Genomic DNA, 21,693 nt, shown 5'->3' with positions numbered 1-21,693 from the left:
TGACTTCAGGGTAAGAACTGTTGAACCTTCCCTTTTCTAACCTTAGTCACTTCCCACTATTTATTATTTTTTATTACTTCACTTTTCCTGTCTCATTACTATTAATAACCATGTAATTTGTTTGATATGCCAAAACACTCAACCATTGATTCTTTTTTAATATGAAAAATTATGATGTTGAAATTATAATTTAAAAAGGTACCAAGAAATGTATTACACTAAAAAGTGTTGATTTGAACATTAAAAATGATAAACATGCTCTTTTGACCCATTTCATTTTCTCTTCAAATGCCTGAGTAAAAATAGCAGAAAATGTAACAAACTGATTTCTGACCACTAGGTGGGGAAACAATACAGTTTAAAATACAATATAACTTTGGCCTCAACTACTTCATTTTCAGTTATTTAGGATTTCTGATTCTCACCTGTCTGGAATCTTTTACACTCTTAAGACATCTTGACCTGAATGATATGATGCAAGTTACTTCTGGTAACATCTTTAGGAGTAGGCAGAAAAGGCTGCAGATGATAAAGTCCACCCTGTCTTCTAAAATCCCTTCCTCGATCCCAATTAGAGATTCCACTCCACACCGTAGGGAGAACTGTAAACCTTAGGGAAGCCATTGCTCCCCGCTGCTCTAATGCTCGGCTCCTGCAATTCTCCCGTCTCCACCCTTATCATTTTTCCCTCTTGACTGGATCTTTCCATCTGCCTATAAACGTGCAGTTATTTCCATCTTTAAAAAGGCTCTTGATCTCATTTCTCCCATCAGTTACTGTCCCATTTCTTTGGTTTCCCTTTCTTTGTAAAGGAGTTGTTTCTATTTGCTCTGTCCAATTCCTCTCCTTTCATACTCTTTTAAAGCCATTTCAATCAGCCTTGTATCCCCACCACTCCTGACAACTTCCCCTGCACTGACCTCCACAGTCCTCACTTTTTGGCCTCCACTAGCACCTGACACAGTTTCTCACTGATTCCTCCTTGGATGCTTCCTTTCCTGGGCTTCCAAGACCCCTGCATTATTGATTGTTCCTTTTATTCTCCTTTGCCCCTTCTCCTCCCAGGCCTCAGAGAGTTACAGTGCCCCAGAGCTCAGTTCTTTTCTTCTCTCTTTACACTCCCTTCTTTGGTCGTCTTAACCAGTCCTATGACTTTCAGTGTGGAATCTGTTCCTATTTCTCTCCTATTTTAAACCCAGAACTCTCTCCGAAACTCTACATTTCTTACCCAATGGGATGCTTAAAAGGTACCTCAAACTTAACATAGCCATGACCTCCAGATCTTCCTCACCTTTGTTAAACAAAACTTGTTCACCTTTGTTAAACAAAATCTAGGAGGCCATTTTTTTTGGACTAAATTCCTGCACTGGGCCCCAGAAGACCAGATTAAAAATCAAAATGGAGTCACCCATGCTCACCAAACTGAAACTGAGTTATCTGGCCTTTTGGGAAATCAGGAGACAGAGAGAACGGCCTAGTTGCCTGAAGAGGCAAATTTTCACTTTCTGTCATAATAATGCTCTGTTTTAATGTTTACAAGAAAGACTGACCTGAAGTAACCTGATGTTAACCAACCCATTACCTTTCTATTGTTCTATCTCCCCGTACCTGCCTTACAAGGAAAGTAACTTTAAAGTGATCAATCCACTTTCTGTTTTTTGTTTCTGCTTTCTTCAGTTCTTTTTGTTTATAAAGCCAACCTCCTCTGCTTGGGAACACTTACTTTATTTTATGGAACAAAGTGTTGCCCAATTTTAGACATGCAAATAAAAACTCTTGAGATCTTTAGTTTTGCTGTGATTTTAACATCTTCATCCTTTGACATCTTCGGCCTCCTCATGGTGGTGCTTGGGCTGATGGAAGCATGATCCTTATAGATGCTTGGGCCAAAAACACTGGAACCACCCATTCTAGATTCCCATTTTCCTTCATACACTAAATCCAAATTCTTTTGTCTCTCTCTTCAAAATACACCCAACATATGGACACTTCTCACCACCTCCACTGTTCTCATCATGGTCAGTGTTACTGCATACCTTGCCTGCATTTCTGTCATATCTGACTAACAGGTTTCCCTGCTTTGACAATTGTCTACCTACTGTCTCTTCTCAGCATAGCCATTAAGATGGTTTTTATAAAGCACAAGTCAGAAGACGTCACTGCTGTGCCGTAGCTCTTTGAGTGGTTCCCATTTCACTTAAGCACTGCAATCTCTATCATGGCTTACAAGGCCCTACATAAGCTGACTCTCCCTACCGTTCTTTCCCTTGCTCTCTCTACCTGCTCTCTGTGCCTAGAACAGTCTTCCTTCATGTCTAACTCCCTTACTTCCTTTGAATCTTTGCTCAAGTATCATTTTCTATTAGGTTGGTGCAAAAGTATAAATATATACTTCTCTCAAGCAGCAACATGCTGTCCCCAACGCCACCCTCACACTCCACCTCCACCACTTACCTCTGCTCCGTTTTCCCTTTAGGAAATACGTTAGGAAGTATCAAGTGCTAATACCATATTTTTTACCTGTTTATTATTTATTTATTTTTGAGGCAGGGTCTTGCCCTGTTACCCAGGCTGGAGTGCAGTGGCACAATTACGGCTCACTGCAGCCTCGACTTCCTGGGCTGAAGCAATTCTCCTGCCTCAGCCTCCTGAGTGTCTGGGTCTACAGGCATGCAGCATCATGCCCAGCTAATTTTCAAATGCTTAGTAGAGACAGGGTCTCGCTATGTTGCCCAGGCTTGTCTCAAACTCCTGAGCTCAAGCGATCCTCCCATCTCTGTCTTTCAAAGTGTTGGGATTACAGGTGTGAGCCACCATGCCCAGCCCTGTTTATTATTTTCATTTCTTTAGTCTCTTGGTCCCTGCTTTGCAGGAGTCTTTGTTTGTTTACTAGTATTTCCTGAACTCCTATTACAAAAGCACAATGCAGTGGCTCAAAAAATACTTGTTGCATGACTGTAAAGGAAATCTATTAGATCTTGACTTGAGAGTGGTCTTTGATCAGAAAAGGGAGGAATGTTCACAGGTTGGCAGAGGGAATGTTTGGGAAACACTCATGTATGTGTTTTGAGGACTGATGCTGTGAGAAGCACAGAAACACCTATATCTTTCACAATTCTTCTTACAGACTACCCCATACATTGCCCCTTCATGTGAAATATAAGCTTTTGAGCCTGAACATCAAGGCCCATTTTGGTTTCATTTCCTCTGTGTATTTCTAGCTTCCCCTTCTTGGGGAAAATTTTCTAACCCAGAGATTTCTTCATTGTGGAATTTACCTGAGCTTTCTGATGGGAGCTTGAAAGTCTTTCACTATACACATTTTCCCTTTTGAAAAAACAAAGTAGCTGGATATCATGGAGGATTAGAGGCTTTAAGTTGACATCCATAAATTCAAATGCCTTGAAGGGTGTGCAGCCCGTTAATATAAATGCACAACGCAGGTCATATATAAGATAATAGCCAGGAAGCTGCTCTAGCACCTTCTACTTACTATCCTTAAACCCCTAAGAAAGCATATTAAAGTTAAAAAATGGTGGTGTTTCTCCATGACAAATACGTTTTCTATCCTTTCCCTAAACTGTAGTCATCAAGCATTTCAGGGAATCTGTCAATCTAATATTGTTATTAACAGTTTCCATTACATGGATTATGGATATTAAGTATTTTGTTGTAAGGAACATCAATCTGGTAGGGGAATTTAAGTGAAGGAAAATCAAATTATACTAAATATGTTGAGATATTACTTATTTGTGATAAAGGAGAATCATGTTAAGCAATTTTCTACAAGAAGAAAGGGAATATGTAGTCCCTTTTGTCTTAAGGATTTATGCTTGCCATTGTCTGAACATTCTTCTTAAAATGACATTCCATTTTTATTCCAACCCGCCACTTGCTTTTTCCTTTACCAACTACTCTATTAAATCCTGGATAAAGAGCCCATGCATAGAAACCCCTACAGTGCTGACATTTCTGAAAAGTATCATCTAAGAAAATTCAAGCAAGAGCAGGCTTGAATAAAAGTTTCCTAGATTTTAACGCCCAGCCAAAAATTCTGATGGATGAGAGAAAATCTGTATTACTGTTTAATTAAAGGAGGCTATTTAGCTTAGTATTTTAAAGCACATTTACTTTGGATCCAGACTACATTGGTTGAAATTTTTATTCTACACTATTTTGTGATCTTGGAGAAGTTACTTGGCTTCTTTGCAGAGCTAAAGTTCCATTTCCTCATCTGTGAAATAATGATGATACTATCTAATCAATAAGGTTATAGAGATGATATATGTAAAATTCCTAGCACAACATAAGCAGTCAGTAAAAATATGGTGATGGAGTGGTGGTGATCATGATAGTGGAGGAGTTGGTGGTTCTCAAGAAAGCTTCAGAACTTTTTAAAAAACAGTGGAAATTTTCTTCAAATAAATGCTTAAGGGGAAACCCAACATAAAACAGATAAATAAGAATGGCTCAGAACTGAGCAATTCTAGGGGTATTTGCCCTGCCAGCTTGGCCAGCTCTTCTCCCTGGCAGCTGCCCACTTTTGTAGACCCAGAAGTTTCCCATGGAACTCTCAGCATTTGACCAAGCATAGTTTGAAAATCTACGGCAAGAGACTAGGAAAGAAATCGCAAGATTATCTTGTGCTTACTTTAGGTCAAACGGAGGTTTAATGTTTCTGGGAGGTAGGCTTGGGACTGGTGGTTGTGATGGGTGAGATGCTGGCAATGGTGGTTGGCTGGCCGGATGGGATGGTGGAGGTGGTGGCGGGGAAGTTGTTGAGTAAGACGTCTGGCCTTTGCTAGTACCTAAGAAGCAAAGCAAACAATACCATGAATTAAGACAAATCTTCAAAAAGAAGATTATTAATTGCAACCATAGTTGGCTACAGATAAAATAATTTGGCAAAAATTAACAACTGGCTATATGGAATTTTCAATAAAGAGTATGTTTATTTTATTATTATTACTACGTTGTGTGCTATATATCTTTTATGAGACAGGGTCTCGCTCTGCTACCCAGGCTAGGATGCAGTGGCTCCATCATGGTTCACTATAAGCTCAGACTCCTGGGCTTTCGGGATCTTCCTGCCTCAGCCTCCTGAGTAGCTGGGACTACATGCGTGCACCACAATGCCCATCTAAATTTTTTAGAAAATGTTATGCTTTTTGTAGAGATGAGGTCTTGATATGTTGCCCAGGCTAGTTTTGAACTCCTGGGCGCAAGCAATCCTCCTGCCGTGACCTCCCCAAATGTTGGGATTACAGGTGTGAACCACTATGCCTGGCCTTATTCATCCTTTACATCAATAAGATATATTACATATATGTATATACACATAACACACATACACACAGAGTTTTTCCTGGTTGTTAAACATTTGTCAGCATACCGTTGCTGGTACCTAACAAATTCCTAGGTTCTATCTGCTAAATAGTGACTAGAATCAGTTGTTTCTATATCTTTCCTCTCTGTTTTGATCCTCTTCCTCTCACTCATTCCTGCATTGACTTTCTGGTTTCATATATTGGGCTTTGGAATTATGCAGGTTGCCTTGTTTTCCTAAATATGGAATTCTAATTTCTTTCTCGTTTTGGGGTGATTTTCTGAGAGGAAAAGAGGATAATATCTTGACAGACATTTTGTTTTAATTTTACCTGCCGTTGAGCACAAATGAGGTCATTTTTTCATGTTTATAACCATTTTCCTTTTTTTTTTTTTTTTCCTTTTGAGAGGGAGGCTAGCTCTGTCGCCCAGGCTGGAGTGCAGCGGTGCAATCTTGGCTCACTGCAACCTCTGCCTCCCAGGTTCAAGCGATTCTCTTGCTTCAGCCTCCTGAGTAGCTGGGATTATAGGTGCCTGCCACCATGCCCAGATAATTTTTGTATTTTTATTGGAGATGGGATTTCTCTTTGTATTTTTAGTAGAGACGGGATTTCACCATGCCCGCTGCTGTGCCCAGCTAATTTTTGTATTTTTAGTAGAGACAGGGTTTCACTGTGTTGACCAGGCTGGTCTTGAACTCTTGACCTTGTAATCCACCTGTCTTGTCCTCCCAAAGTGCTGGAATTACAAGCGTGAGCCACCGTGCCTGGCCTCCTTTTAATTGTATTATTTATTCAAATACTTTGCCTATTTCAAAATTAGTATTTTCCTTTTCTTGGTTTCTAAAATATTTTTATTAAGGACATTAATATTTTTGTTTCTTAACTGGACCAACTGAATGTAATTAGGCTGCTTTGGATCCTGCTTTTGCCTGTCCATACATTAAAAATATAACACAAGAAGTAAAACCTCTCTTTACAAACTTCAAAAAAAATACAGCACTTCACTGTAAATTTTCTTACAAGTGTAATGCCAAGGTTTTATACAGCATATGACACAAACACATTCCTAATTTCTTCTAGATACTTCTCCCTCTTGCCAAAGCTCTTCACTTAGGGTAATTGCTGACCATATTGACCCCTCTGTTCATTCTCTGACCTCACCCTAGTCTTTCCCTTCTTCCTAGAGTCTTAAAAACTGCTCAGGCCCTGCACTGCAGACTCGAGACCCTCTAGGCCAGGTACAGTTCCTACAAGAATAGTTCTTCTTTCGCAACTATTTTTGGGGGATGGAGGTAGACAGAATTAGTTCCCCTATAAATCTCATAAATAAAAAATTCCCACTCAAGATATTTATGTTAGAAATGTTGAATCCGGTTTGTTTTTGTCCTAACTAAAATAAAAATTTTTGGATATATCAGACTTTTCCTCTAATCTATTCAATCAATCCTTTCGTGTATAATTTCTGTCACTACATTATCTTTAGGAAGGCCTTCCCTAATTTGAGAACAGATAATTATAAACAGTATATTTTCTCCTACTTCGCTGTGGCTTAGTTTTTTTTTTTTTTTTTTTTTTTTTTTACATTTAACACTTTAAAACTATTAGTAATTTATTTTGGAGTTTGGTGTGAGATAGAGATTTAATTTTATGGTGGTTGTTGTTGTTGCTCCTAAATCATTTAACAAATGTTCTGCACCATTTGTCTGATAAGCTATTACTTATCAATTTGACATGCCTCTTTTATCATAGAATAAACATTAAAAATTCTAGTGAATGTGACAGATGAAAATGGCATCCAGTTATTTTAATTCATAAATAATATGGTTCAGTAGATTCATAAATGATTTAAAAGCTGTACCCAAAGAGAATACGCCTCTGTGAGTAGATATTAGTAAACCATCCAAATACAGAGAAAAATATTTATTAGCTATCTGTGACTTATCCTTTCATGGAAAAGATTTTGACAAGCCGGAGGCATTACCCTGGGAGAGTGACTTAAGGCCAACAAGTGAGAAGTTATAGAAATGGTTTAGGGAATGGTGAGTCCTTTGAATTGGAAACACAGAAAACTGACTTTCCCAAACCCAGCCTTTCTGCCTTTACACAGGCTTATGAGACTCTGATGGGCCCTCTGTGGTTCTGTTTACTCAACATCTACTCTCCTTTCTGCAGTTATAATAACTTGAGCAACCCAGGAAGGGGTGTGCTTGCTCTTCTACCGGACTTGGAACTAGAAGAGAGTCCTCCTTGAGTTGCCGGCAGTGGTCTTGCCACTGCCAGAGTAGGGCTCGCCTGAGAGTGCAGCAAAACCAGAGGGAAGCGGGGTAAGAGATGGAAAGGGACTGGTTAAATTTTAAAGAAAAATTAGCTTTGGAAAATTATCAAAGATAATTTGAAAGACGTAATGAGGCACTAAACTAATTGAACATACTCTTCCTCATCAAGCTTGGGAGAACATATGCTAAAGTCTTCCTATATTACACTAATATGTGGCAGTGAAACACTTTGCTTTGCAAAACGTGTGGTCACTTTCAAATACTGCTAGGAATATATTTGCATGTATACAAAATAATTCTAAGGAAAAGCATCTTGGTTTTTCTGGAGGAAAAAACGAGTTAGACTTACTTTAATGTCTAACGATTGACATTAGAGTCTAATGATTGAATCTAAAATCTCGATCTGGACTTTATAAAGTGTACTAAAATATAATTAGAAATATTAACATCCTCAAAAGCAGAAACATGTTTTTATTCTGATGGAAAGAAAGGGGATGAATATTGAACTATAGTAAAACGAGTAAAGAAATAGAAACAATAAAGATAAAAATATCTGGGAATAATGATATTAAATAATATTAATTAATCATGCAATTTTTGACAGGCACCATACTAGGCATTCTACATATATAATCTTATTTATTTTGTATAACAGCCCTATGGGGGTATATGTTATTTTCTAGTTTCCATCTGATAGTTAAGAAAACTACCCAAGTTCAGAGAATCAGTAAGCAGTAGCGGTGGGGTTCAAACTTGGCCAGAATTTGAACTCTAGTCTTTTTTTAATGATTTCTATGCACTTTCTGCTGTGCTCTACTGCTTCTCAAGGTAATTAAATGAAAATTATTAGTAAGCTAAAATAGACACATTAGCAAATTGTCCTACAATCTGCGTGTAAGTTCAGCTTTTTCAATTTGTATTTTTCCTCTTAGTGTGATTTTATGAGTGTTTTCAGTTTAATGCAGGAAATACCTGGCTCTAGAGACTGTAAGGCTCACATATCGGGGTGTTCTGGATGCTAAATTCAGATGCCTGAAATTTGATTTTGGAAACCAGAAAGCAGGCATGTAAACATTCAAGCTAGTAGGAAGTAGGCTTTTAAAGATGAATGACTGATACTAGCTGGCTGGAAAAAAAAACTCTCAAGAACTGAAATCGGGGAATTTTGAAATAGCATAAAAGGACTTAGAAGGTACGAAATAAGGGGAAAGAGCAACAAGTTTAGACCTCAGTTGGTATTACAAATTAGGGATGTGCAATTTGAGAGCTAACACCTAAAACTGTGATCTACTTGTGGATCTCATCTCCCAAAGCTCAGGGGGGATTGCCTGGATATCTGTGATTTGAAAGTACTGGAACTGAAAAGACCATGTGGAATGTTTTCCTCAAAGAAAGACAGGATTGTGCAGGGCTATGGATCCCTGCAGTAGTGGGCAGAGCTGGTCTTCTGGACAGTGCAGGATGGTTCAGCAGCAATGAGCTAATCAGATGAATTTGCAACCTACTACCCACTGTTGTCCTGAGACAGACTGAGGAACTGTGCTCTGAGCATTTTAACAGGAGATTAAGGCTTCAAGAAGGACATAATAGGCATCTTGCTAATAAGTCAAATGGGAGCGTGCATGGCTAATGACAAAAAATATTAAGGAAAATTGGCTATATTTATATTAGGGAACAGTTTATACCAGTTACAGAAAAATGGGGAGAATTGCGAATAATGGGGAGTGAAATTGCAGTATCTTCTAGAACACAAAAACAATTCTTAAAAATCTAGGAAGTTAATAACCTCTGACTTAAACTTTTCACCCTTTTTAATTTTGGAAGTTTGGAAGAGATCTTGCACAAGTCACGTTTCCCTGCTCAGGCATGCTGGAATGGGCGGAGCACTGGGTCCATTTTGTTTATCACAAGGATATGACCAGGAGAGACTTTCCATGAGTCGGTGGGTGCTCAGTAGTTATCTGGCCCTGCCTTGAAGAACGGCTCCAGGTTCACTGAAATGCAGGCTACCCAAAATGGTGAGATTTTGTCAGGATCTAAAACTCTATAAACAGAAAAGTGGATTTGAGGGCAATGGAAGAAGAAGCAGGGAGAGAAGATGTGGAAATGAACAGAGAGGACCCAGCAAGGGTGGTGGTATACTCATGGGAACTGGAAATTGTATTACTTCACAAACTTTGCATTTTATGTATTTCTGCTGGTCAAAAATGCCGGTTCTGGATACTTTTACAACATTCTGGTAATAAAGATCTATGAAGACTTAGGATATCTACCTTGTAGATTCTGATGTTTGTGACTTTTGACTAAGAAGGTACCTAAAGTCTTCATGTCCCAAGGGGTGTAAGGAACATGTGGAAATTTGATTCTCAATTTCCTTTTTAAATCTATGGATTCCTTAACAACACCAAAGACATTACACCATATTGCTGCTCCCAATTGCCACAAAACCCTGACCCTAGACTTGGCATTTCTAATTCTGACTTTCTTGGGGTATCTTAGACCAGGCATTAGAAAACTTTGATTTTATCTCCAGCTCTATCACCAAAGAGCTATTTGTCTTTGGCAAATCACTTAATCTCCATGTGATTTAGTTTCTCCATCTGTCAAATGGGAGTAATCGAGCCCTAACTACCTCAAAGGGTTTAAGGATGAAATGAGCTAATACATGTGAAAGCATCTTAAAAAGTCTGAAGCATTGCATAAACATAAAAGATGGTCACACAAGGCTGAGGGGTGCCACATATAAAATCATTTCTAAGTTACTTTAACTTAAGAAATTTGGAAATTATTTAATTTCATCATCTATTTGAGAATTCTTAAGCATTTGTCTCAGATTTTAGCCGTGGGCTGGCAACTCAGCATATAGACTTTTATTTCCTCTGGGCCAGTGTAGGTACAGAGCATTGCCCATTCCAACAAGAAGAAAAGCTCTAGCAACCACATGGTGCTGCCAGAGTCTATATTGGTGAACTCTGCACTAAGTAGTTTGTCAAACTATTTGGGTGGACACTTAATGGAATCTCTTATGGCTGCATGGCCACGTACAGTCATTCACACCTAAACTAAACACAGACTTTCTCAGGACTGAGTCTCACTGAGATCTTAACACATTTACCATAAAGGTTGTTTGTAATCCCCTTCATTCCCAGACCCTACCCTTGCCTTCCTCATGTACCACAGATGACCTTACCTCTTATTTTACTAAGAACATGGAGAATGCCCCATCTGACTCTCTCCACTTGCCCTGCATTCTAACTGAAAATCTCCTGATATCTTGCTCTCCCGTTTTTCCTTTGCTCCAGTTTCTTTGGAAAGATGGCATTCCTTCTTGCACATACTAACAATGGCATTTTAGTTCCCATCGGTGCCTACTTCCTTGTACAGCCCACTCCCTTTATTATTAACTCCTTCATTGCATCAAGCAAGAAACATTTACTAAGCACTTACCATGTGCTCTGAACTGTGTTTCATCTTTTCAATGCACTTTCCATCTTAAACATGGTCTGATATCTTCAACAACAGTATCCTTTTTTAACCTCTTCCCCCACCCTAGATACCAGCTGATTTTGTTCCTCTTGTTCACGGCCAAACTTCTCGGAAAAAAACCCTACGTTTGCTACTTCTATATCTTAAATGTGCTTGGATGGCCTCATGGAGAAGTAAAGAATGAAAGGCTTAGGTTTAAATTCAGATTCAACCACTTTTATATCAACCTTCCAGTTTTTATTACTCAGTATGAAGACTTGGTTAAGTTGCCTGACATCTCCAAGTCTTCATTTTCTCATCTGCGAAACGGTCACACACACACACTCTGCAGAAGCAACTGACACATGGTATGGTAGTTCTTAATAAATGGTCCTATTCTTCTTAGCTACTAATTGATCTGGCTGTCCCATTCATACACTACAGTCTACTCCCCTCAATTGCAAAGAAAACAATAAACAAACAGAAACCAGTTTTTCCTCAAATTAGTCATGTCTAATCCTAGATTTGTTGGAGAATCTTAGAATACTAAGAATGAAGAAGTTTAAATCCCTAAATCTACCCCAGTAGGCACCAAAACAACCAAATACTACTTTCAGATTCTTCACTCAAAAACACACCAGAAACAATTTTCAACATGAGAATCTGAAAGATTGGCAGAAAGAATGTTTGTGCTGAAGTTATTGAGGCCTGGGTTTGACTACTAATCTTTGACTACTAATCCCACCCAGTATTAGCTGTAAGACACTGGGTAATTTATTTTGCTTCTCTGGGTTTTAGATTCTCTGCCTATTAAAATGGGACTACTGACTCTTAACTTGCAGGGTTGCTATAAGAATTCAAAATATGACTGTCTGCCAAGCACACAGTAGGTATTCAGTGCTACTTATGAATTACTCTAGGAACTAACACAATGTGTTCTGTATGGGGTAGGCTCTTTAAAAATCAATAGGACATGTTTATTTCCATGTGTGCAGAGAGATTGGGATAATCATACTTCAGTAACTTTTATTAGAATTTTTCTAACCTGCCACCTGTGCTTGAAATGACATGCTAATTGCCACACATCTGACCATTCTGTTAAAAGCAAGATTTTAAAAAACTACCTGCCCTTTTGAAGTGTGGTGTGGCTGTCCTGTGATTCCCTGGTGTTAACACCTGGCTCAGAGAGCTCTCTGTTTGTACGCAGAGCACTGGTATGTGTTTTCTCACACCATTTTTATTTTATTTAAACTTACCATAAATTATTTTCTCATTTATTTATTCATTTTCTTCCTAGCTAAACAGTGAGCTTCTGAGGTGGGTCTCCACTGTCAATACCTGTGTGTGCCCTAGGACACTGCATGTATCACACATTTAATGTTTCACTGATTGATTTTCTTTTTCCTTTGTCCTTTTTCCCTTTAGAAAAGAAAACTAATTTTAAAAAGCAAACTGTAAAATAAATATCTGCACAATAAAACATTTAAGAAAATATGGGAGGGAAGGCTGAAAAGAAAAACCTCTCTTCTAGACCCCTGTTCTAGTCTAGCTACAAGCCTCAAAGACAACAGTTGTTATTAGTTTTTCAGGTATATTTAAAGAAATATATTCTGTGTATTTTTTTTACAGAAATGGAACCATAGTATATACATTATTCTGTACTCTGCTTTCTTAATTTTAAAAAGGTATTGTTGTATATTGTCACAAAAAGAGCAATCTGTTTTTTGGTTTTTTTTTAAAATGACAGTGGAGTTCTCTATTGCATGGATTTACCTTATTTTATGTGACCAGTCTCATTATTTCTGGTCACTTAGGTTATAAAAATAACTACTGAAGCATAAGTCATATAAATAAACTGCTTTAAAATATACAACTCCATGTTATTAATATATTTACAGTTGTGCAACCAGTACTGTAATCAAATTTTAGAATATACACATCACCTCAAAAATAAACCCCTGTACTTACTGGCAGTCACTCCCCATCCCTATCCCCAATCCTTGCTGCCGTAGGCAACCAATAGTCTATTTTTGGTTTCTTACAGATTGGCTTATTCCAGATATTTCATATCAACAGAATCATACAATATGTGGTCGTTTGTGACTAGTTTCTTTCACTTAGTTGTTTTTGCAGTTCAATTATATTGTAGCAGATATTAATACTACTGTCTTATGGCTGAATCATATTTCATCATATATCACATTTATTTATCCATTCATCAGTTGATGAACATTTACGTTGTTTCTACCTTCTGCCTGTTATACAGAATGCTGCTATGAGCGTTAATGTATGTCTTCGTGTGGACCTATGTTTTCATTTCTCCTGGGTAAACACCAAGAGTAGAATTGCTAGGTAACTCCATATTCAACCTTCTGAGGAACTCTAGATTGTTGCTTATTTTATGCTATTTTAGACAATTACAGTTATAAAATTTTTCTTGTATGTATGTCTTTGACCGCAAGTATAAATGTACCTGTAGGATAAATTCCTAGAAAGTGAAATCGGTAGGTCAAAAGAACTGAGCATTAAAATATTTTGGTAGGCTGGGTGCAGTGGCTCACACCTGTAATCCCAGCACTTTGGGAGGCCGAGGTGGGCGGATCACGAGGTCAAGAGATCCAGACCATCCTAGCCAACATGGTGAAACCCCAGCTCTACTAAAAATACAAAAATTAGCCAGGCGTGGTGGTGCATGTCTGTAGTCCCAGCTACTCAGGAGGCTGAGGCAGGAGTATCGCTTGAACCTGGGAGGCAGAGGTTGCAATGAGCCGAGATCGTGCCACTGCACTCCAGCCTCGGCAACAGAGTGAGATGCCATCTCAAAAAAAAAAAAAAGTTTTGGTAAGTAATGCCATTTAGTGATTTTTTTTTTAAACTAGTGGGAGAATACCTGTTTTACCATAACTTCACTGGCATGTATATTATCATACATTTTTGGTCTTAATAATCCTGAAAGGTAAAAAATAAATGCTATATCAATTGGATTTTCATATTTATAAGTGAGGCTGAGAATTCTTTCATATGTTTATAAGACATTTTATTTGTGTATGTCTTCTTTATAAAGAATATTAGAAGTACAGCATCGTATTTAATTAAGTAGCTGGAAAAATGAACATTCTCTTTTATGATTGGTATTTGATATAATACAGAGTTTCATATACAATACAAACATATTAGTAGATATTGTTATGTAGGTATAAGTATCATTAAAATTTTTGATCCTCAGCAGCCTTCAAGTCTAAGGACTTAAAACGTCTGGGTCATAGACTTAGAAAATCTAGTTTTACGGAGTTTTTCCTTGCCCTAATTCAAAGCCATCTGCTCTTATCTTCAAAGGATTTGTAAACCATTGTGGATGGGAAATTTTGAAAACCAATTTAGTTGAAAACAAAGCACTGTAACTATATTAGTATGAAATCTTTTGCTTTGAATGCAAACTGCCAAGAAAATGTTGGCCAGCTTAGAATAGTCCATCAAAGTGGAAAGAAAAGTAATACTGAAACATCAGTGTTTACATAGATAATCAAAGCTGAAATTAGAATGGAGGTGAAGAGGTAGCGATCAAAAGAAATCTAATGATCAATGAGAGGAAAATAAGTAAAGAAAGGCTTTGATCACTGTCATAAACTCTTCCATCTCAGACCTAACTTTAACATTCAATGTCTCTGAATAATTTTTTCAACTGTTAAAAATTCACCTCCCCAATAACTTTGTTGGTTATTCAATTATATGTAATCATGAAAGGTAAATTGTTTTTATAATTGAGTTTATTCATTTTCCAGTCATAAAATAACATGAAATTCAAATTAGGCGGTAATTTGACAGGAGATTGCTGACTTTTGGATCTTTTTTTTTGGAAGGTTAAGTATGACTTTAAAAGGAAAAAGTCAGCATATAAGAAAAGTTATTTGTCAGATGTTCATAGATTACAGGGTGCCTCTTCCCTCCTCTAAGACACAACATATTTGGGTATAAGGCAATATCTGAATCTCTATTCTTCAAATATGAAAAGTTATTTTAAAAGTCTACTAATAACTTCTATAGGAGCAAAGAAAGCACTAGAAATCAAGTTTTAGAAACATCCTCAGATTAACTGTTTTAATTTTTGAAGGAATAGTGAATGTTTTGGCTAAATCAACAGTAGAAATCCTTTGAGAACACTTTTAGGATAAAATCAATATAAGCCAGTAATATAACATCTATAGGCAGAGAAGGAATAAGCCTTGATGTGCAGAGGCAATAGTACATCCTCAGGGAGAGAGAGGGGCAAACAGAGGAGAAATACAGCATGTGCTCCAAATTTAGCTGTCTGTGGGCGCCAGGCGGGAACATGCCTGTGTGCACTGAGCTGGGAGCACGTGACCATGGTGAACAGGAAACTAACGCCCTGTCTCAGTGGGTGGCCACCGTGGGGCTCCAGCCCACTGTAAATACGTGAAGAAAAAAATTAGATTTTTCTATAAAATCCTCTACTTTTTGAATGTTGGCAACTATTAAAACAAAACAAATCAATCAAACAAACAAAAAACTCTGCACACCCAACACAGCACATTTTTGGGCTATATTCTTTTTGTTTGTTTGTTTTGAGACAGAGTTTTGCTCTGTCGCCCAGGTTGGAGTGCAGTGATGTGATCTCAACTGACTGTAACATCCACTTCCCAGGTTCAAGCGATTCTCCTGCCTCAGCCTCCTGAGTAGCTGGGATTATAGGTGCCCACGACCACACCTGGCTAATTGTGTATTTTTAGTAGAGACAGGATTTCACCAGGCTGGTCTCGAACTCCTGACCTCATGTGAACTACCTGCTTCAGTCTCCCAAAGTGCTGGGATTACAGGTGTGAGCCACCATGACTGGCCTGTGCTACATTAATTTACGACATACACCCTTTTTAAGTAAAGAAAGAGAAAGCCTCATAAAGAAGTTTTAATAAAGGAAATTGCCTGACCGGTGGTTCATCCAGGAAGCAAGCTTTTCCTTGCTAAAACTCTGAAGTTTTGAAAGGGACAAATTAGACCATCAAACCAGGCAAAGAATTGTAATGCACTGGGGAAAAACTAGAATTGCCAACAAAGAAGGCAGAGCTTCCCTGTAGTGCCTGGACAGAGCAAGTGTTCTTAGCGTGACTCAAAGGGAGATAAAGTGACTACGACTCAGTATACCTGTAAGAAGCACAACTACATATACAGACACGTGATAAAGAAAGGTACTCAGTTAAGTTAAATATTTGCTATTTTTGCTATGGCAATGACTATTGTTGCCATTGCTTACAAAAAATAATCCCAAAATTCATATGGAAGCAAAAAGAGCCCTGAGTAGGCAAAGCAATCCTAAGCAAAAAGAACAAAGCTGGAGCCATCACATTACCTGTCTTCAAATTATAAGACAAGGCTATAGCAACCAAAACAGCATGGCACTGGTACAAAAATAGACACATAGGTCAACGGAATGGAATAGAGAGCCCAGAAAGAAAGCCACATACCCACAGCCAACTGATCTTTGACAAAGTTGACAAAAATGTACACTGGGGAAATGACACTCTATTCAATAAATGGCACTGGGAAAATTTGACTACCATATGCAGAAGAATGAAACTGGACTCCTATCTCTCACCATACACAAGAAATTAATGCGAGATGGAGTAAAGATTTAAATGTAAGATCTGAAGCTATAAAAATACTAAAAGAAAACCTAGGAAAAACTTATGGACATTAGCCTAGGCAAAAATTCATGGCTAAGACTTCAAAAGCAAATACAACAAAACCAAAAATAGACAAATGGGATTTAACTAAGCTAGAAAGCTTCTGTCAGTAAAAGAAATAATCAACTGAATAAGCAGACAACCTGCAGATTGGGAGGAAACATCTGCGAGCTATGCATCCAACAGAGGACTCATATCCAGAATCTACAATCAACTCACAACCCCCAAAATAATCTCATTAAAAAGTGGGCAAAGGACATGAACAGATATTTTTCAAAAGAAGACACACATATGGCCCACAAGAATATGAAAAAGTGCTCCACATCACTAATCACCAGAGAATTGCAAATTAAAACCGCAATGAGATATCATAGTACAGCAGTCAGGATGGCTATTATTAAAAAATAAAAAAGTAAGAGATGTGGGCAAGGACGTCGAGTAAAGGGAATGCTTATACACTGTTGGTGGGAATGTATATAAATTAGTACAACTTCTAGAGAAAACAGTATGGAAATTTCTCAAATAACTAAAAATAGAATTACTATAAGATTCAGCAATCCTACTACTGGATATTCAACCAAAAGAAAAGAAATCGGCCGGGCACAGTGGCTCATGCCTCTAATCCCAGCACTTTGGGAGGCCGAGGCGGGCAGACCACCTGAGGTCGGGAGTTCAAGACCAACCTGTCCAACAGGGTGAAACCCCGTCTGTCCTAAAAATACAAAATTAGCCATGCCTGGTGGCAGGTGCCTGTAATCCCAGCTACTCAGGAGGCAGAGGCAGGAGAATCGCTTGAACCCAGGAGGCGGAGGTTGTGGTGAGCCAAGATCGTGCCATTGTACTCCAGCCTGGGCAACAAGAGTGAAATTCTGTCTCATAAAAAAAAAAAAAAAAAAAGAAAGAAAGAAATCATTTTACCAAAAAGACACCTGCACTTGTATGTTTATCACAGTACTATTCACAATAGCAAAGTCATAGAATCAACCTAAGTGTCCATCAATGGATGAAACTTATGGATAACACTGATAAAGAAAATGTGGTATACATGGAATACTACTCAGCCATAAAAAAAATAAAATTGTCTTTTGCAGTAACATGGATGGAGGTAGAGGCCATTATCTTAAGTGAAATAACTGAGAAACAGAAAGTCGAAAAGCACCTGTTCTCACTTGTAAGTGGGAGTTAAATTACATATAGACGCAGACATAGAGTGTGAAATAATAGACACTGGAGACTGGGAAGGGTGGGAGGGTTGGCAAGAGTGAGGGATTGGAAATTAATTAATGGGTACAATGTACACTATTCGGGTGATGGTTATAATAAAAGCCCAGACTTCATTACTACACAAGGTATCCATGAAAAAAAAAAAACCCTGCACTTTATCCCTTAAATTTATATAAATAAAAAAAGAAAGGAGGGACCCTGAGTCAAAATACAGCACATAAACATAAGATGATAAATCAGGTTTCAGAGGAGAGAAAGATATATAAAGTTGGTGCAAAGGTAATTGCGGTTTTTGCCATTACTTTTGGTAAAAACTGCAATTAACTTTGCACCAACCTAAAAGAAGAAAAGACACAGAAGGAAAAAAACATAAAAGCCACAAAGAAGTCGTGGGGCACAGTGGAGAGAGCGAGTGTTTTGAAATGAGATGATCCGGGGATCAAGCTTCTACTAGAGGTGTGATCTTGGGTAGTTCTCTCTCTCTCTCTCTCTCTCCCTTGTTTTGTTTTTGTTTTAAGGTATTTTTTAGTCACACAAATAATACATGACTCATTTCTAGAAGAAGCTTTACAACACGGATAGAGTTTCAGATGACCTCTCACTCCTCCTTGCCCTCCCTTTTCCAGAGACTACAATTGTTTATCTTTGCAGAACTTTTTCTAAGTATTTACTGACCCGTGTATGTATGCACAGGAATATCTGATTAAAACCTAAATAGCTCTGCTGCTGAATATTGTGCTACCTATGTTGGGCCTATCTTGTCCTTTGTAAATGTTCTAGAGTATTCTGTGTTAGGGATAGTCCAGGCTTGTTCAGTCTTCCCCCTTGACTAAGAACAATGTAATGATGAGAATCTACTTGTGCTTTTCTGTGTAACTGCGGGGCAGTGCGGGGGGGGTGGGCGGGGGGAAGTGTTCTTGGACAGAGATCTAAAAGTAGAATTGCTGAGATGAAAGATTTGCATATTTTATTTTCCTGTAGGATCTGCCAATTGTCCTCCAGTGAGGCTTCAGCAATGTGCCTCAATGAAGTCTTGTCTCCTCATACCCTCTCTATCACTGCACATTTGTAATCACTTTTTAATTTCATTAGCACAATCACTTAATTTTCCAGGGCATCAGCTTACTCTGTAAAAAGGCAAAAATTCTACTTCACAGTAAAGTTATGACAATTATATTATTTAACAACAGTGCCCATCACAAACTCACAAAAGACACTTTATAAATGTTAATTCTCTTACTTTATTATGGATATTTTAGTGAAAAAAAATTAGTCAAACTAGATGTGTCTCTGTGTAACTTTCTTATGGTGCTAATAAACCTTTGCAATTGGTAGCATGTGTTTAACTGTTGAGTAAGCCTATCTTTTTCAAAAACTTTTAGCCCACATTCATATTCTATTTTTAATTAAAGTGCTGTAAGCAGGAATAGTTCTCTTGAGTTTAGCATTGCTATATTATCATGTCATGTATTATAACTCAATTTTCCCACTACATTTCTTCTTTCAATTACTGTAAAACCTTTGTTTCTATAGTTCATCATGACAACGTTTGGCCTGCGCTTGTTAGCCTGAGGCAAGTAAATGTGTATTTTAATGACAATTAACGAAAAAGTTATTCTTCTATTAACTTTTTTTTAGACTTTCACTGAATGAAAACATAATATAAAAAATTGTGTAAGAAATTTGTGGATTTCTGAGAATGTCCAAAGACCTCGGGTCGATCTATACTGCCCTAATTGCCACAGTTAGGTTATCAATTGCATGTAAAGATACCTCCACCTTATTTATCTAATCTGTATACTTTGCTTAATAATTCTAACTCTAATATCAAACAATGCCAGGTTTTACAGCTTCTAAGTCTAATTCTTAAATCTTGTCACTATATTATAAAAATTAAGTTAAAAACCATAGTCACATTTACTGTTGTGCATTTAATCCGGTATAAAGTCCAAACATAATAGTCAATTGGTGAAATTAACACATAATTAATGAATATTTAATAATCATATTAATTCCTCCTTTTTCTTTTTTTAATCAAAAAAGGAAACTTTTATTTTTGTCACTAAATACAATTAGTTTCCCTGATTGTAACCCATAATCAATGTCACCTAACATATAGATGGTCTATACAGAGGTGAACAACACCAGCATCTTTCTCTACATGTATATTAGGACCACTGAACTCAGAAACAGCAGAGCTGAGCTTGTTAAATTACTGTCTGTTTTAGAAACTCTTACCATTTAAAGGAAATAGGAAGATTTAGGTAGCAGAATACTTGTATAATAACTGAAAAAGTTAAAAGCTTGTAGTGATAAAATAATCTTGTGCACATTCTCAGAAATTTTAGGCAATTGGCCTTCTTGCAGATCCCAAGCTTAGAAAAAGACAACTAATCATTGCAGCATCTGGGCTCAGTTCATTTGCCATATGGTTGGTCGTGCTGCATTTCTGGTGTATAAGTCAACAGAACAATCATGACCCAGAGGTGAAGCAAAGCCATATATATAATCACAAAAACTCATGCTATGGGGTATCTTTGGAGAAAAATTCCCAGACGAATACCAAACCGGTCAATTGAACTAGCTTTGTGAATTTTTCCGTACGTTCCTGCCAGATTAGTTTCTGTGCCACTAAAAAGAACAGGAAAATTTCACAGAAGAGTGCCTTCACCATTGACAATTTCAGACATATTAATTGAAGACCCATTACTACTACTTCCAGAGGTGGAGTTCATCTGCTGCTTGAGGTGCTCCAGTTGAAAGACCAAGGAGGGCCAGATGCAGTGGCTCACGCCTGTAATCCCAGCACTTTGGGAGGCTGAGGCGTGTGGATTACCTGAGGTCAGGAGTTCAAGACCAGTCTGGCCAACATGGTGAAACCCTGTCTCTATTGAAAGTACAAAAATTAGCCCGGGCCAGTCGAAGGTTAGGTAGTTCATGTGATTTGCCATCTTCATTAGGTGTTGGGATTTGCTCAGTGCAGGCAGCATTTGATGATGCATTTTCCAAAATAATTTTCTTCAGTGGTTTTGATGGTGGTTATACTGGGGTTCTCAGAACTAACACTTGATGTCCAAGAACTCTGAAAAACAGGTGTCTTTCCTTTTTCCTTTTTGATTTCCACCCTCCCAGTAGGCTCCTTCTGTGAACTATTAAGGAAATTAAATGGCAGCTCATCATCAGGTTCTGATTTTCTTGTTCACACAAATTGGGATGAAGGCCTAGGAACAGATGAATATTCAATAGGATGAGAGGCCTCCACTGGTGTCCTAGATCTTACTTTCACATTTGCAGTGCCAGCTAAGATGGTGGCTTTTTGATTTCAAATGTTATCAGCTGCTGATGAAGTATAAGTAGCTATAGGTCAAGTCTGATATGTCAAATCTGTATTTGAACTTCTGTGAAGTTCAGTATAGTCAGTATTTTTGCTATATATGATGTTGCTGGTGGTGGTGTCTTTCCTACTGAGAGCTGTTGCAGCCCCTTGATCAACTCAGTTTAAAAGATCTTCTGTCTTTCCAGCAAGATCAACAAATAAAGACATGAAGGAAGCAGAATAATCCTATTGGCAAAGCTGAGGACTCTGGACCAGCTGCACCATGGTCTCGTCGCCGTCCTGGGCTGGACCCCTTCAGCAGCAGACCCGGATGGGGTCCCAAGCTGAGTAAACCTCCCTCCTTTTTTCTTATTCCCTACATCCAA

The 21,693-nt window shown here is 38.0% G+C and overlaps 1 protein-coding gene across 5 annotated transcripts in view; it reads right to left on the bottom strand.

The window, feature by feature from the left end:
• FYB1 (FYN binding protein 1) overlaps positions 1–21,693 on the bottom strand; it is a 176,119-nt gene that overhangs the window by 44,495 nt on the left and 109,931 nt on the right. For all 5 annotated transcript variants that reach the window (XM_063619547.1, XM_055246070.2, XM_055246071.1 and 2 more), the window contains one exon: positions 4,652–4,808. In XM_063619547.1, the coding sequence (XP_063475617.1) occupies positions 4,652–4,808 (157 nt within the window). The remainder of the gene's footprint in view (positions 1–4,651; positions 4,809–21,693) is intronic.

This window comes from Symphalangus syndactylus, chromosome 16 (assembly GCF_028878055.3).
Source record: "Symphalangus syndactylus isolate Jambi chromosome 16, NHGRI_mSymSyn1-v2.1_pri, whole genome shotgun sequence".
Lineage (NCBI taxonomy): Eukaryota > Metazoa > Chordata > Mammalia > Primates > Hylobatidae > Symphalangus > Symphalangus syndactylus.
The sequence above is the reverse complement of the archived record's forward strand: the minus strand, read 5'-3'. Positions and strand labels throughout refer to the sequence as shown.